This window comes from Zootoca vivipara, chromosome 2, assembly GCF_965207765.1.
Source record: "Zootoca vivipara chromosome 2, rZooViv2.hap1.1, whole genome shotgun sequence".
NCBI classification, from domain to species: domain Eukaryota; kingdom Metazoa; phylum Chordata; class Lepidosauria; order Squamata; family Lacertidae; genus Zootoca; species Zootoca vivipara.
The window spans coordinates 23886741-23905033 of NC_142584.1; the positions used below are offsets into that span (position 1 = coordinate 23886741).

General features: G+C 41.7%; 1 protein-coding gene across 7 annotated transcripts in view; it reads right to left on the bottom strand.

Annotated features, from left to right (window-relative positions):
• SLC39A11 (solute carrier family 39 member 11) overlaps nucleotides 1-18293 on the bottom strand; it is a 265410-nt gene that overhangs the window by 173394 nt on the left and 73723 nt on the right. For 4 of the 7 annotated variants that reach the window (XM_035104080.3, XM_035104081.3, XM_088661436.1 and 1 more), the window contains exon 5: nucleotides 10289-10433. In XM_035104080.3, the coding sequence (XP_034959971.3) occupies nucleotides 10289-10433 (145 nt within the window). The remainder of the gene's footprint in view (nucleotides 1-10288; nucleotides 10434-18293) is intronic. The other 3 variants (XM_088661434.1, XM_088661435.1, XM_088661433.1) reach the window with 1 other exon arrangement.

Genomic DNA, 18293 nt, shown 5'->3' on the forward strand with positions numbered 1-18293 from the left:
TCAGCAGCTGCTGTGATTTTATTGAGCCACATCTCCGGAGCTGTCAAAGAAAGTCAACCGTCAGCACAGACCTGCAGGTTCTGCAGCAAAGTTATGCTCTGAGCGTGTGGCAAAATGCTGCAACATATGAAGTTTTTCAACACAGACAAAAAGGCTTGCAAACATTAGTACCAAAGGGATGCACTTAAAATTAAATAAATCATGATGTGCATAAGAAATCCTAAAGTCCGGCTGAATGGCAGGTTTCTTGCATCTGCGTACAGTGGTACTTCCAGTTACGAATGGGATCCGTTCTGGAGGTCTGGCTGTATCCCAAAGTTTTCGCAACTGGAGAGACAGCTTCTGCGCATGCACGAGCGGCGAAACACTTCCGGGTTTGCCGCTTTCGCAACCCAAAGTTTACGTTACCTGAGGCTAACGTAACCCGAGGTTCCACTGTACTTGAGAGCATCATTATATAGGAGCAAAGCTGTATGGGTCCACTCTGATGCCCAAAATACTGCTTACAACACTTTATTATTCAAGGGTTCTATTCTGCACTCTTGTTATCCCTTATTCTGTGACGGCAGCGCCCTTTTCATTGTGAAACCCTCGCTATCAAATTATCTACTTAGAAAGATGTGCAAGACCACTTCCTCCCCTATATTGCTTTCAGTGAGAGGTGAAAACTGTTAGGATCTCCTACTCACGAGTATGTGGCATGTTCTCTCCCTCCTGGCCGATCGTTCAGGAGCTTCAAAAGCTTTCTCCAGTCCGAACATCACAGCGACTGATGCCAACTGACATCAGCACACTCAGGGATCTGCAGAGTGTTCGCAATTGCGTAACAGAACTCAGCAACTCAGCATTTTTGCTAATCTACTTTTATTTACATATAAACACACACGGAGCACTGCAACACGACTCCCTCTCTCTCTAGCATCAGACAGCAAAGAGAGAGAACAAAGGCCAATAGTCCCACTTCACAGACACATCCTGTCTTCGTCACTTCCCACTCTGTGGAGTCAAAACATACACCATCATGTGATAGACAAAAATCCCATGACTGCAGACACGGGCAATGAATCTCCAACAAAAACTTCCCTATTTTCTTTTTAAAAAATATATAACAACTGGTGGTCATAGAATGATCGAATTGCAGAGTTGGAAGGGACCCCAAGGATCATCTAGTCCAAACCCCTGCAATGCCGAAATATGCAGTTGCCGCATACGGGGATCAAACCTGCAGCCTTGGCATCATCAGCACCACACTCTGCTATGCGTCCTGCTGTTTTAGCTTTGACGTCTATAGCACACATTTGCTTTGTAAATGGTTCCTAAGATTAGATTTACCGCCATAATTTGGTTTTATTCTTTCATTGAAAATGCTCTCTGGAATTGGAAAAAGAAAAGCAATTAAAATATTCTAAACAAAGCAGTAGGAATTTTGAACAACGTACTTCAAAAATAAGGGCCTCCTCCCCCGAATTACTTTGGCATCCACCTGATTTATAAAGCAATAAGTAGCTAGATGCATATCTGGAAATAAGCTATTTTTCTAGATTAATTACATGCCCACCCTTGGTGAATGTGATGAACTTTTCAAGTAAGCAGCATCAGTGATTTTGATAGATGAACTTGAAGACATGAAGAGAAATTGGTTCTCTCTCTCTCTCTCCCTCCCCCGCCACCCCCGCCACTCTCTCTCTCTCTCTCTCTCTTGCTCTCTCTCGCTCTCGCTCTCTCAGTGCCTTTTCCAAGTGCCTAAGAATGTAGAATATCAACTGAACATACTAACTTCATTATCATACGAATGTAACGCTGAAAACAAAGCAAATCTTGCACTTTGCATAAGCTATTTATTTGATAGCCCACCCCAGATTGAAATTTCAAATATGCACGCCAGTTTCTCGAAAACTATTGCAATGAATCAAATGTGGTTTCATGGCTGCAAAATGCAGCTCGGCCACTCTTCTCACACGACTCAATCGTTGTGCGCTAATCTAAAGCAGTCTGCCCCTATCTTGATTTTAATCTTTCCGTCTTGTACAAACGACAGCACAGCGTGAGACAAAAGAGAAGATCCTACAGCGAAACGTTAAAACGATTTCCAAAAGAATTCAAATTAATGGATTCAAATTAATGCGGAGATTAAAAGGAGGTTTTGCACTCAAACACCACCTTTCCAAGAGGAAATTAAGCTCTATGTGTTAAAACTGCTCCCTGCATTTTCACCATCCTTTGGTACAACTGACACCAAAAGTTTGGCTCCTCTTCCCCCCCCCTTTTGTCCATTTAATCAGGGAGACAGGTTTCAACATGAAAACTGAATAAAACCCATGTTCTGCCAAGTATGAGGTGTCTTAATTTCCATGCAAAATGTTAAGCAAATAAAGGCAGTGGCATACATCTCTCATATATGAAAACGGGAGAAGCAAGAGTGTGGCTACAGCCGTCTATTTCTGATCTGCGTCAGTTTCACAGCTCCTAAGTACATTCCACCCAGTTCCACTTTAAGAGTTACTTAGAAATGAGGGGAATCAAGGCACTTCTTGCTTTCCAAATGATCATTAGCCTGGCAGAGGGGAGCTATATTTGGCTTACCAGAAGGAATAAGAGGGGGGAAATCAATTTGTGGAAAGAAAATGACTCCGTTAAAAGCAAGTAGCATTACTGGTAACAAGCCCTTGTCTGGAGCTTGGCCGGTAGCCAGATGTCCACTTGCTTGTGGGCCTGAGGCTGGAAGCACAGCCAGGTTGGCAAGATCCACCTGGCATCAAAGCTGCACATCAAAAGGGCGGGGAGGAACTTGGCATGCCAGTGTCTGTTATCTCATAGAAGCGTTTCTAGTAGAGAAAAGGGGGCAAGCGAAACAAAACACCAAATGTACACAGACGTGTACCTAGGGCAGGAGCCCAAGGCGGGAGAAGCAGAAATTAAACTGGAAATTATAACCAGAACAATCGGGACTAGCAGTGGTGTGCAGTCAGTGGACTAGGGGGGATTAGGCTAGTCCCCTAAATGTTCCCAGCAAATCAGAATATTAAAATATTAAAGCCTGGTGCCTACTTCCCAAAGCCCGGGAAGCTTCTGCCTTGCGTAGGGAGGGAGGTGCAATGCTTCAATGGGGACCAACAGCCCTCCCACCACCTTCCTAAAGCCCCCCCCCCAGCTTTGGGAAGGAAGCAGCAGGGCTCCAGCACACAGCACCCACTATTGGCCTTGTCCGCTCCATCTGTTGGAACCTGTCTTCACATGTAGGGGAAGTCCCTAACTCAACAAGGCTTTGAGACTCATCGACTACGCTCCCCTGGTTTAGCCAGTCAGTCGAAGCCATTTCCCAGGGCGTAGCCACTGTCACATGCTGACAATTTCTAGCAGCCACAGATGAGAGCTGAGTGCAGGGTAGGGACCAAAGGTGAACAAACTACCCCACAAGGAGCATGATGTATCCGCCACCAGAGGTACTACCCAACGCTCCCAATCTACTGACAAAAAATATATATTTATTGCATGATGACATTTAGATCTGGCAGAAGAAAGGTGTTCCTAAGTCATTAAATTCTGAAGCATTCCAGCAAATCAAAAGACCCCAGAACTAACAACTCAGGGTCCCAGCAGCATATTTTGTTTACATGATCAGTAATTATTTAAATTTCCATCCTAAATTTGTTGCACACAATTGAAGGGCAGGTTGAAGGTTGAATCATAGAATCATAGAGTTGGAAGAGACCACAAGGGCCATCCAGTCCAGCCCCCTGCCAAGCAGGAAATGAGATTAGTGACAACTTGTGAAAGAGACACCCAGATTAAGCAAGGAGTCTTTGAAGCCTTCATTCTCACGCTACTAGAACAACGTGGTCGGGACCTCAGGTGGGTGAAACAAATACTAAAAGCTGGCAGGAGCAAGGGCAAGGCGATCAATGAGCTTGCAACCCCATCTTTACTTAATGTGTTAAGCAAACTGCAAGCAAAACTCTTAATACCAAATAATAACCTCAGCATCCATGGATTGTGAAAAGATGACCAAAGCCTCTACAATAATGAAGGGCAGGGTCTGGGAATGGTCATAAATTCAAGTGCAATTTGTTATCCACTAGGCCAGTGTTTCCCAAACAGTGTGCCTCCAGATGTTTTGGGACTACAACTCCCATCATCCCTAGCTAGCAAGACCAGTGGTCAGGAATGATGGGAGTTGTAGTCCCAAAACATCTGGAGGCACACTGGTTGGGAAACGCTGCACTAGGCCATCCTTCACTGCATGAAAATTCAAGCACAAATTATAAAATCCTCCAATTTAATCCCCAAGGGCCTGAGCATCTCCGAGAGAGAAAATTTAATCCTTTCGCATCCTCTACATGCAAAGGCCTACAGCTTCCAGGATGAAAGATTCTGGTTAAAGCGTGGCATTTATTTTATTAATCATGTTGCATTTTGTAAATTACAGAGTTTTAATTTATAATAGATGGCATTAGGAAGCCCTCAAGCCCCATTTAATAACCTTGAGAATGAAATTCCCTTCCCAAAGTTTCCTTCAGTAGTTATTTCCCACATGCCTCTTTTAACTACTTGCTGCCCTTTAGCAGCCATGCCCTGATCATCTTGCCTTAGCCACAAGCAAACGAATTCACTGGCATGAGTTTTCAGGATGCTCATTTACACATCCCTACACACACTTGCATCACCAAGAGGCAAAGATGTATTGGCAACAGACAGCACAGCAAAGAAATGCCAACAGTTAATTCATTCAGATTAGCTCCTATTTGATTATTAATTTTCTACTCAGAGAGTACCCAACAGACAACAGATATGCTCCAGAGTGAAATCTGAGCTGTTAACCAGTCCAAAGCCCAAAATGAAAAAAGATATTCAAGTGTACATTTTATCATCACAAAACTTCTACTGCCGAGGAAAGCATTACAGAACAGTATTCCCAATACATTCACTGAATAAGTGTGCCCGACATATCACTAGAAGTGTTGAAATATTTTAAAATTCAAAGCACACCAGTATTGTGCCTGACATAAAAAGAAGCCTACCTCATCCACTTAACAGAGTTACGATAGCTAAGAAAATGACTCTACCTGGAAAGATGTATATAGCATTGAAAGAGCAGCATAACTACAGATACAACACTTCATTAAGTTCGGTAATTATGGATATGCAATATGCACAGCTCAAGGACAGCAGGAGATGCTTACAAGGATGAGCAAGATACGCTTTCTGTTCCAGTGTTTTCAAGAGTCAAAACTGAAACTAACTATCTGGATGATCCATAGCCTAAAAATCTAGAGGAACTGGGGTCTTACATGAGCTTCCTCATGACGGGCCCATAGAAACATGGCCCTCCCTATCTATATGACCAGCCCTTCGCCTTCATCCCTAAGTGCAACCCTAATTCCAACAATTTTGGTTGTCGCTTGACAGATAAATGTTGGATATTACCAGGAGCAGCTCTCATAAAGCACTGCCTCTTATATCAAACAATTAGATGTCTGTCTGGAAGGTACAATGACCTGTCTGTTGATCCACATGACTATAGTAATTTGTATCTCAGGCACCAGCACTCAAATGAATCTCTTAGACAGTGTGGTGTAGTGATTAAGAGCGGTAGACTCGTGATCTGGGGAACCGGGTTCGCATCTCCATTCCTCCACATGCAGCTGCTGGGTGACCTTGGGCTAGTCACACTTATTTGAAGTCTCTCAGCCCCACTCACCTCACAGAGTGTTTGTTGTGGGGGAGGAAGGGAAAGCAGAATGTTAGCTGCTTTGAGACTCCTTAGAGTAGTCATAAAGCGGGATATCAAATCCAAACTCTTCTTCATCATCATCCTTTTATTTTGACAATATTAGCTTGTGCCTGAACAACTCTCTCTCTCTCTCTCTCTCTCTCTCTCTCTCTCTCTCTCTCTCTCTGTGTGTGTGTGTGTGTGTGTGTATGTGTGTGTGTGTGTTGATACGCACACACCAATCACCTCTTCATACATCTTATAAAGAAGAAGGGTGTCTATGACAGCTCATGCAACTATAAACCGATTACCTGCTAAGGTACTTTTTTTTATCATGAAGCCAAATGCACAGCTAACACCTTGATGATTTTGCCTGGCTCAAGCCACTGGCTTCCCTCTAAGGCTGGGAAATACTGTCTGCACATTTGGTATTGAAATTACGTTTGACATTTATGTGAGGAACCTGGGGGATTGTGAAGCAGCAGACTTTTCCCTCATCAGTGCTGTGACAGCCAAGAAACCAGGGGAAGGGGAGGGATTGGCATAGTGAAAAGGCACACTTAAGAAAAATTATTAGAATTAAAAAAGAGGAGAAAAGACACCAGAGGGATATCCCCCCCCCCAAGGTAAGCTTGCGCTCCCTTTGCACTGTCTGCAATCCAATTTAGAATTAAACCAATCACTCTGCATCTGAAAATTGTTGGGGATTGAACTACATTTCAAACTGTGAAATGCATTTCCCCAGTGGCTTTTTATGCCCGAACACCAGGAAACGTTCACCTGCTAACCTCTCGTAAGAACAAAATAGGAATCCACCAGAAGGTGGAAATTTGGCCCCAACAGCCAACAAACCCCCTCTTCTTAATGGGCCAGGCTTGATGCTGCACTGAAGACACCCACATAAATCAAGAATACCCACGACCAAGTCTAAAGATGAGCAGCTGCCCTTCATTTTCTTCTCTCCCCAATTCATACCTCAGGGTTTTAAATTCCTTGGGGCAGGGATATAGCACTTCCTTCCTTTGTGCTTATATCCTGGGTGGCATGCTGCAAAACCAACACTATGCATGACGGGAGACACGCTCACAACCAGAAGCTGCCTTCTTTTTCCAACAACAGAGACTTATGCCAAGTTATAATGGACAAGATAGAATCTCGACCCAGAAGTCCTTCATCATACTCTCTGGGGGCTAGCTCTTCACTAAAAGAAAATGCTGCCAGAGTTATGTAAGTTAAGTAAGAACAGCTCTTCTGAACGGTGAACATAGCTCACATGTACGCCCAACACATGCTGGAAAGTAGTTTCAATTCAAGCAATGCGCCAACATGTCAAATGTAGATCTGGCATAGGAGAAGGAAAAAGAAATATGTGCAATCCTTTTCCTAGAAGGTCATCTTTTTTATGTCTGGTATGTGCCAGGCCTACTACCCCATTTCCTGCAGGTTCACTATACAGTCATACCTCGGGTTAAGTATGCTTCAGGTTGAGTACTTTCAAGTTAAGTACTCCACGGACCCATCTGGAACAGATTAATCCACTTTCCATTACTTTCAATGGGAAAGTTCGCTTCAGGTTAAGTACGCTTCAGGTTAAGTACGGACTTCCAGAACCAATTAAGTACTTAACCTGAGGTACCACTGTACATTGATTATTGCCTTCATTTTATGGATCAATGGTCTCATTAGACAGTAAAATTTGTGTTAAACTGCTGTTTTAGGGGGTGTTTTTCATCGTCTGGAACGGATTAATGCACTTCCCATTACTTTCAATGGGAAAGTTCACTTCAGGTTAAGTACACTTCAAGTTAAGTACGGACTTCCGGAACCAATTAAGTACTTAACCTGAGATACACACTGTAAATATTTCTGTCACGTTCCCCGGATATTTTTGTCAACCCACCCTGTCAGAATTATGACCAAGCAATAATTAGGAGAGGTTGTGTGAAGGGCACTGCCTAGTTATTGGAATATCGTCTTTCTAAGACATGGGGATAAAGCCAAGCATTCTATGCTTTTCACTATCACTACATCCATCACTCTGCATCTTGGGGATTATTTAATTTTTTATCATCTGATGAAATTCAGGCCAGAGAGAGAGAGGCTTCCCGCCCCTAGACCATTTCCCTCCCGATTGTACTGCCTGGCTCTGAATTAACTGCAAGAGTAATGCCATAACATCTTGTGCTTAAACTTTAAAATAGAAGTGATGATCTAACAGTGCTTAAATGTCAATATCTACATTAGCAAGTAGTATCCATTATAATACGAGACGTCTGTATTAGATGGCCCCAAAAGTCGTCGCAAGGAAATAGCTGGAAAGTTCATGTAAAGTAGCAAATTAATAAAGTTCAGTGTTAGTATTTTATTTGTCCTCGCACTTCTTGGCAGTCACGATTCATTTTGTGAAGAAGAAAGAAAGATTTCATCCCAACAGGCCAAAAAGCAAGGAACAGAAAAGTCACTGAAGCAATAAAGAGCACTAGTTCACAGGCATGCATCTTTTTAAAAATAAAATACAAAAGCAGGAGGAGAGGGAAGAGAAGAAGAAAAAACCCTTTTCTTTAGGCAAGAAGAAAAACCAGAGTCCATAACCAAAAAAAAATGCATTTTCTCCAAACCACTTCCATGATAATTGCTTACAAATTATATTATTATGTTATCACTACATATAAAAATGCAAACAAGTTCTTTTGAGGAGAAAGGAAATGTGTTTTCCCAATTCAAATGCAGTTTAGATTCAAGGTTACCATTCTTGGAAAAGAAATGTTCTATGATTCCAGTAAACTCATGGGAGATTTCAGAACAAGGGCGTACTGCAGGCACTCAATTATCAGCCACCTTTTCCTCTTCCCTCCCCGACCCTTTACCCTTGTGTGTTGTGTTCCATTTTGTGTTTTTTTAGATCATGAGCTTGAGGTTAGGAACTGTCTTGTTTTGATTGTATGTAAGCAACTCTGGGAGCCTTTTGGGCTGAAGAGGAGGCTACAAATGCTTTAAACAAACAAACAAACAAACAAAAACAAATTATTTTACTTCTTGCTTGTCCACAGATAAGGCTGCACTGGAGGAGCTGCTCTGTTCTGAGCTTGCCTTGACCCTGAAGTGCTGGAAAACTTCTAGGAGTACGGAAATCTGGCTAGTTATGAAAATATTAGAAGCTAAATTATAGTACAGGTTTCGTGTGAGGTGGAAATACAGAGGTTTACCGCTGCCAGGAGCAGCAGTATAAAATATGTGAACAGCAATACAACCTGACTTAGCCAATGGAGGTGAGCTCAAGACAATGCGAATACAGTGGGGATATTGACAGTATTTGCAAAAACTAATATTAGTTTGGTTTTTGCTGAGATGTATATTTTACCATTCCCTCTTGCCATGAATGCCAAGAGCTACTAACAATCTGAAAAGACCTATTGGAGTATAACACGAAAGCACCTGTGACAGGTGGGTTAGTAAGGGAATTGTAGCAGGTATACCTTTGTCACAGTATTGCAGGGGATTTTAAAATGTATCTATTTTAAAAACTCAGACATGTTTAACACATCAGACAAGCACTGCCTCTATTGACCTGTTGTCATCAGCTGTTGAAGACTTTCCTCTTTCAACAAGCTTTCCAAGTGGAGATTTTTATCCCATTCAGTGCCTGTGCTGGATCTGAAAACATTTATAATAATAATAATAATAATAATAATAATAATAATAATAATAATAACAACAACAACAACAACCTGGCGTGCTCTGTTCCATGGTGTCACAAAGAGTCGGATATGACTAAATAACTAATAATAATAATAATATGATATGACTAAATAACTAATAATAATAATAATAATAATAATAATAATAATAAATTGTTTCCTGTTTGTTTTATTGTACCGTGAAATTGTACTGTGAAATTGAGATGTTTCATAGGAAGCAGTTAATAAATGAAATTAAGTAAATAAATAATACCCACACTGACGCAGCTAATAAAAAGGGGAAAAAACCAGGACATCCTATTATGAAGAAGTTTAACTTAGCTATTTTCTGATACAGTGGTACCTTGGTTTGCATATGTCTTGGTTTGCATACGTTTCGGATTATAAATACATCAAGCCCAGAAGAGTGTATCCTGGTTTGCAACCTTTTTTTGGATTACAACCCTTTTTTTTGGATTACGAACAAAAAATTTGGGGGGAGGCCCCATTGGCGAAAGCACGCCTTGGTTTACAACCTGTTTTGGTTTACAATCAGACCTCCGGAACGGATTATGGTACCACTGTATAAGGGAGATAAACTAGCAGCAATATGAGATACAATTATTAAGACGCATGGAAGTAGTTTGGAGAAACACAGAAGAAGTGAGGAGGAGCCCTGTTTCTGGCTAGTTTCACAATGGAAGAAAATTGTGTTTAAAACCAATTCGCTAATTGTGTACATGCATACACACACGCATGGAAGGGTGTGTGTGTGTGTGTATGTGTGTGTGTGTGTGTGTGTGTGTGTGTACATGCATGTATTCATTTTTATAGATTGGTTACATCCTTTGTAGTAAATATCTCCGAATTAGCTGTGGGTGGTATATGACAGGATGCTTGCCTGAATGTAGAGCCGTTCTACCTATCCGGATGGACAGCTCATTGTCATGCTGCTGCTGATGGATGGGCTGCTGCTCATACTTCTCTTTCGCCACTCTTGAATCGTAGCTCAAAGCCAGTGCTGTGTGAGGAGGCTCAGGGATACCCTGGAAGGCAGAAAAACAAACGAGTAATCAGCCTGGATAGCTCAGTTGGTTTCAGCTTGGTGCTGATAACGCCAAGTTTGCAGCTTCGATCCCCGTATGGGACATCTTTGTATTCCTGCACTGCAGGGTTTTGGATTAATAATAATAATAATAATAATAATAATAATAATTTATTCATACCCCGCCCATCTGGCTGGGTTTCTCCCAGATGATCCTCAGGGTCCCTTCCAACTCTACGATTCTATGATTTCTCATCCATCTGTATTGCTATTATTATTATTATTATTATTATTATTATTATTATTATTATTAACATATTGTGGCCCAATTCTATGCAGTTTTGTGTAGAATAGTAATATGACTATTCCAAGGTGGAACAGACCCCACTACAATGTTTATTAATTTATCTGTGTTACAAGTTTCAGCTGGTTGCTCTGCAGTGCGGTTTTATTTAAAAAAACACCTTTGTTTAAGAGGTTGTCAGTACCCCCTTTGGATATGGACACATGCCTGACACATTATGGCAAACTACAGTTTAACAAATCACAAGCTAACCACAAGTTGTTATACAGATGATCAAGCAAACCATGTCTTGTATCTCCAGAGTTTGGTTCATTTTCCAGATATTGTTGCCTTGTGCCTCTGTAGGTTGGTTAGCACCTGAGGTGGGGCGGCAAAACAAGCTATGGCTAAGTGTGCTGGGTTTGCATGTAATGTCAAGCCATAGTTGCTGTTTTAAGAAAAAAAAGGTTTGTAAGCAAACCAAATAAGCTCGCCATTTTATTCATCCCATTTATGTGGCTTTTGTATGTTTTAAAACACATATTTTATAAGAAAAACAAATGATTTCAGATTAGGCTTGTTTACTAGTTTAAGAAACCAGGCGACCAAGTTTCTCGATGGCATCAGAAACATCAGGACATTTCTCGATGGCAAAAGATTAGTCACTGTTCTCTCTGGGAAAAAATGAGGAGTGAACTCAACCACAAATTAGCATTCGTCTCCATTTCTTTACTGTTCTCTTTTTTTGAGGAAATGGTTGCAATAATCACAACATTATGAATTTTGTCAAACATTCAGTAAAGGGAAAATAAATATGAAATATAAAAAAGGTCAAGAAATCGTAACATCAGCTATATAACTGGTGGCATCTGTGCTGTCTCTAGATCCCATTATCTAATAAATGTTCCTCATATGACCTGGCATTTATCCAACTTGGACACTTTCCCATACCCTTTCATCAGCCAATTTCACCATTTTTGCAACAGCCAAATCACTTAAATACTGATTACATCTAAGTCTTATTACTCTTCCAGTACTAAGTTATGTCAGTTTTTGCTGATATCAACAGTAAATATACAGTCAACTCCTGCTGCTCCCTCAGGACAGAATCTTTGAGATAATCCAACAAAAGAACTAGTAAGTCGTAGCAAAGTACTGTACAAACTATGCTGCCCTTTAACACTAAATATGTGCCTCATGTTCATCATATAGTGGGAAAGGAAGTCTTTCTGGCAGGATGATATAAATGTAGCATCTCTGAGACAATGGGTCATCCTTGGGGTTGTCACTCCCAGATCCAGACGGGGGCAAAATAACCTGTCTCCCTGCCCATCCCCTTTGGGTAGACCAGTAGGATATCTATCTATTACTCACACGGAAGCATAGGCTAAGGGCAAAATAGTAATTTAAGACAGCTCATCCTCACACAACTGTGCACACCATATCCACTGGAGAGAAAAAGAACAAAGCAAATATATACGCTGAACTATTACGGTAGAAACAGAGATGCTTGCTAAGGTCACTTTGGTTTTGTTTGTTTGTGTGGTTAGCGATGAAGAGCAACATTCTACTCTCTTCATCTGCATAATGTACTCTGACTGATAGTATTCATGCTAATCACATATTTGCTAGGCCTTTTTAAACACTGTCTAATCAGGATGCTGTCTCTGCTTCTATTAAGCCAGCAATTAGAAAACCGAACTGGAGAGAGCAGATATTTATCATTGAATGGTTTGTTTTTATTTTTAACCAAGAATACCCTGTCCTTGCATTCTTTGTCACCAAAAACATCCTCGTCTGACACCAAATAGACCTTCAGCAGCACCTGTATAATGTCAATTCCCTATCGCATAACGCAGGGAAGCTATCCCAAACGCACGGATTTACATGTAAGAAGCCGGCACAGGTAACTGGGGCCAAGTCTATGGCAACATCCATGGGACCTGAAACAAAGCAAAACAAAACAAAAACCATCTTGCATTGCATCCCCAGCCTCTAAGAGTGTGTCCTGTCCTGTGCTCCGAACAGCTGAGGATGGAAGACTTCTAGTGCAATTCAGCTCTCCCAGGTGGGAAGAGGAGTTTCATGAAGGGGAGAAAAGGACACCTTTTCCTTTCTACAGAAACACCCCAGTTTCATGGTCCCCTCTGATTCAGGACTCAGAAGCCCTTGAGGATGAAGAGTCCCCTAAAGGGAGATGGGGGGATGAGATTATGCTGCAAAGCCTGATTGATGGAGCATCCCCTACCTCCAGGGGTACCCACACCTGAAGAGGCAGGTAGCTCCCAACCTGTGGACGATGAGGTGGACTAAGGGGCATGACCTGCTTCTGCTTTTCTGATCTCTCTCTCTCTTTCTCAGGTATTTTTGCATCCAACTCTTGCAAAAATGAAGCATACCCTTACAATATACCATACTATGTTTTTCCTTTCTTGCAAAAATGAAGCATACCCTTACAATATACCGTACCATATTTTTCCGTTCTTGCAAAAATGAAGAATACACTTACAATATACCATATTTTTGCGTGTATGAGATGCCCTGTGTATAAGATGCCCCCTATTTTGGGGGGACTCAAATTTAAGAAAATGGGGGGAGACGACTATCCATGTATAAGACAACCCCCGTTTTTAAACATTCTTTTAGAGTAAACAAACAAACAAACCTAGTCTTAAACACAGAAAAGTACGGTACGTGCACACTTTGAACATTACATTCAAAGTAAGGTGACACTTAAATCTTCCCCTCTGTGGCTTCCGGTGTCACCTACACAGAGGTCCAGGCTTTTTGCGCTGAAGCCCAATCTGATCTGATTAGTACAGAAATAGAAGCAATAAAGAGATGCAAGCCTATTTCCAGTTGCTTACTGGCAGCAGGGAGACATCCTGACCCGACTGAGAGAGAAGCAGAGGGAACTTTGGCAAATCTGAAAGACTCTATGACCTCCAGCATGGCATTCCGTTTAATCCAGCTGCGATAGCTCTGAATCACTCAGAGGCTGCTCCCTATGTAGAGCCTAAAATTAGCATGTGTCGGTGGGTTAAAACAGGCATTACGAAAGGGGAGAATAAAGTTACATTAAATTGGCTTATCTGGCTAATTAGAGCTAGCAGAAATAACCATGGGGAGTTGGGGACATTTGCGAACGCTTGGCAAACAATAGCCTTTGAGAGAAGATATCTCCGCAGCTGGGTGCAGATGTTGTATATGGCACAAGATGGTCCCAGCAAGCTTGTTTCATGTTGTGTCACCACCAGGGTGCACATACAATCCTTCCTGCCCTCATAAAATGGCTGTGCTGATGCTAACAGATGCTGCTTGCATTTTTAGTCTTACTACTGCAGCAAAGCTTGCTAATAATAGGAGCACACTGTTATACAGGGCTAGAAAGAAAAATTATATTTCCTCAATTAAAAAAAAGCAATGTTTTTTCGCCATGTTTACACTGGTCCATATTTTTCAACTCTGACACAGATCACAAAAGGGGGAAAGCGTGGAACAAGTTCAAACGTTACTCGGTTGAACTGACGGCTCCTATTCTTGCTGTACTTTTACTATGGTTGTGTTAGTTTGCTTTAATTAGTATGGCTACTGTTATCTACTTTTCTTATTAGGCACTCTGGGCTCCAAAATTAGAGGGATGGATACCCTTTACCATGATGCTGTGGGAACCCAAACACCATGGCCATACTTCAAAAGCAAAGCCATGCCTCAAAAGATTTGAACACCACCAGAAGCCATTTTCTCAATATATTTTTGGTCCCTTCTGCGGGCAGGAGTGGGAAGGCAGAGTAGAAAAGTGTGTGTGTGTGTGTGTGTGTGCACGCGCACGCACACACGCACGCACCAGTGGCAGACCTACGTTTTGGGGTGCCTGAAATCTGAACTGTTATGGGGGCCCCTTCGCAATCAGCAACAAGGTCTGAGCAACCACTGTTACCTTCTTCAATGGAGTTGTTCCATGGCAGATCACCACACCTTTTCAAATTCTGTGCTACTGACTCTCAAACTTTGGGATTGTTACAATATAAACAACAACAACAACAACAAAATCAACTTGAGCTGTGAGACTCAAATCTGCTAGGCCCAGACTTTTTAAGCAAAGTAGACTGAAGTCACTCCTGGGGCCCCTCCAGGATTATGGACGCTGAAGATGAAGCTTCATTCGTTTCATAGTAGAACCACCCCTGGTTTGCATGCTTACTGGTCACCATTCTGAAGTGGTCACTAAAGGATAGGGAGGGTCCTGTTCATACAATATGGCTTCCAAATGAGTAACGACAGTCAGCAAATTGTACTGGTGCAATATTCACACATGATGGTTGTGTAAACCATCTTACCGTACTTACCTGGAGGAGTGTACACATGACAATTACACAAAACCTTCACTTCCCAGGATTTTTCTCAAGTGCCAATGGTTTACTTGAATATGTGGAATTAATGGGAACAACTGAGGGTTTTGGAAATGCCTGGAGTACAATGTTTGCAGAGGGGGAAGGCATTCAATCTCTCCAACTCTGTGCGGGGAGCGAGGTGGTTTATGGTGGTCTCTGCAACAGCGTGTGTTTGCTGGTGCTATTTTAAATGCTGCATCTCCTGCCCAAAGCAGCCATGCTCATACCAACAGATTTTACTTTTATTAGCAATAATATATCCTTCCAAAATAGAATCATAAATCCAATCTACAATTGTTCAGCATCGAAGAAACAAAATTACCAGCATATTTCCCAATAAAAATTTTATTTTAAAGATATGCATACACTTGGTTAGATGCATTCAGCTCGGGTACATTTACCCACCAACTGCCATCGAGATTTTGTTAAAACAGAAGGGTCATAACAATTAAAACAGGGTTGCCTGTTCACATGTCAAAAAGAATAATTGGGAAGAGGGAGGAGGGCACCAGCAATCTCATTTAGTAACAAATTCAGACCAGTGCAGAGGGGTTTTTGCACTTTTTTTTTACTAAAGTAAAAAATCATTACATAAAAGGCTGAGTGGGGAAATTAGCTTTGCCTTCATTTTAACTTTCCAATCCCATTTCATTTATCTCTCATCTGCTTTTGTAGTGCGGGAATGAGGCCCTTGTTATGCCAAGTGAAGTCTTGTCTAATGGATATTGTTACTCAACTTGGAAAGGGGGTTGTGTCGCTTCTGCATTCCAAAGAATGCCTCTAGCACTCTTGGGATGATATAAGTGCTATATATTATTGATACTGGAAACCTTTGCACAAACCTTTATGTTCACTCTTCCCAAACATGAACACAGATTCTGAATTTAGCCCTAGAGATCATCCTTATGAGAATCATAGTCCAAGCCTTTAAGACCTATTTTAAATGAAATTCTGTCTCCACATTTCAGCCAGCAAAATAATATTCCACAGACCATCTAGATGCAAAGGTTTCTAAACCAAATGTTTTCTCATTCACAGAAGTGAAAAGGGAAGGAACTCTCCTCTAGTCATCCGAAAGACTTCTAGTTCTTTGAAAGACTTCCCATAATACTAAAATCAGTGTCTAAGGTGCACGGCTAAAACAAAATGTAAGTTTATAGCTCCCTTGTTCCCTTTTGCAACCCGCTTTCCAGCCCCAAATCATGCTTAACAAGTTTGAAAGCAATTCAGGTGAGAGGCAAGTTGTCAATTCTCTAGAAGAGCATAGCAGAAAGGAGCATATTCTCATTTCACATGGCTGGTAGTTTCTAGTATCAATAATATATAGCACTTATATCATCCCAATAGAGTGCTAGAGGCATTCTTTGGAATACAGAAGCGACACAACCCCCTTTCCAAGTTGAGTAACAATATCCATTAGACAAGTCTTCACAGAGAAGGAAAGCGAGATCAGAGATTTACAAGGGGAAGGGAATGGCTTACAGGAGCTTTAAGAAGCCTTGAAAGGCCGGGCCTGGTGAAGTCATCTTCTCCCAAGTTTGGTTTTTCTGATTCCCTTCCCCCGCAAAAGAAAGGCCTGCAGACAATAGCCCAGTTTTCAAAATATCATTACTTTTGCACTGCTTTTACACAATATAATCAGGACGTTTTTCCTAGGTAAGACAAGAAGGGTGAGGGTTGGGTGGGGAAAAGGGCTGTCTCCTCATGTTGAGATCCTCCTACGTCACATAACACTGCCAATACATAAATCTGGAACACGTGGTGATGCATGGAAGATCACTTTTATTCAATGGTATCATTGCTGCAGTACTGTCCTGATTTCTTTACTTCAAAAGAGTGTTGCTCTCTTCCTTGGTCGATGTTTTCTTTTCTTTTTTACGGTATCTCAATGAGTTTTATGTGGAAAACAATAACACTTGTTTCCACAGATCAGTAGCTACATGGGCAAGATGGTGACTCCAGAAGAGAAATTTGAACTGGCATGTTCAGTTGTGCCGTCAATCTACTTTAATGAATTATAATTATCCCTTGAACAGTGTCTCTTTTCATAGAATCAGTGAATTGGGGAGTTGGAAGGGCCCTCACGAGTCATCTAGTCCCAGCCCCTGCAATGCAGGAATCTCAACTAAGGCATCCATGGCAGATGGACATCCAACCTCTGCTTAAAAGCCTCCAAGGAAAGAGAGTCCACCACCGCCCTAGGGAGTCTGATCCACTGTCTAACAGTTCTTACATGAGAAAGTTATTCCTGGTGTTTTATAAGAATATCCTTTCCTGCAACTTCAAGCCATTGGTTTAGGTCCTACCCTCCAGAACAGAAGAAAAGAAGTTTGCTCCATCTTCCATGTGGCAATCCTTTAGATATTTGAAGATGGCTATCATGCCTCCTCTCCTCTTTTTCAGGCTAAACATACCCAACTCCCTCAGCCATTCCTCATAAGGCTTGGTTTCCAGACCCTTTATCATCTTTAGTTGCCCTCTTCTGCACCACATGCTCCAGCTTGTCAATATCCTTCTTAACTTGTGGTGCTTTTTTTAGAGACAGAAAAAAGAAAGGTAGCTTATTTTGTTGATGGCATTGAGCACAGTCCAATGATTAAGAACTGTATCTCACCCACATACTTTAATTGTGTTTTATTTTCTAGATTTGTATGACTTCCCCACAACATGCATTCCTTGGGCAGCTCGCAGAAACAAACATGAACACAACAACATAGACAAAAAAGTGAAGCATAAAAATATGTCCCTTTCCTGCAAACCGCCGGGGGGGGGGGGTAAAAGCAAACAATAAATCACACTATTCAAGCACAGGTTATTTGTTTAATAAAAGGGCCCTCACCTGGTTCTGAAAAAACCACAAAGGCACCACCGCCTGTCAGGGGAGGCTATTCCATAGTGGGGTGCCACCACACAGAAGGCCTTCTCATTAGTAGTTATCCACTTCACTTGCAAGGCTCTGAGGGACATCTCAAGATTCAGGTAGTTTATATGGGAGAAGGCAATATTTCAGTTACTCTGGTCCCAAGCCAATTAGGGCTTTTTATGTTAAAACAAGCACCTGAAATTGAACCCTTAAAACAGACTGGGAGCCAGTGTAGCAGATAAAAGGAGATTCTTGCAGTTCTCCAGGGCTCCCAAATGTCATTCAGATTTGCTGCTCTCTGAGATGCCATACCTCCCTGGA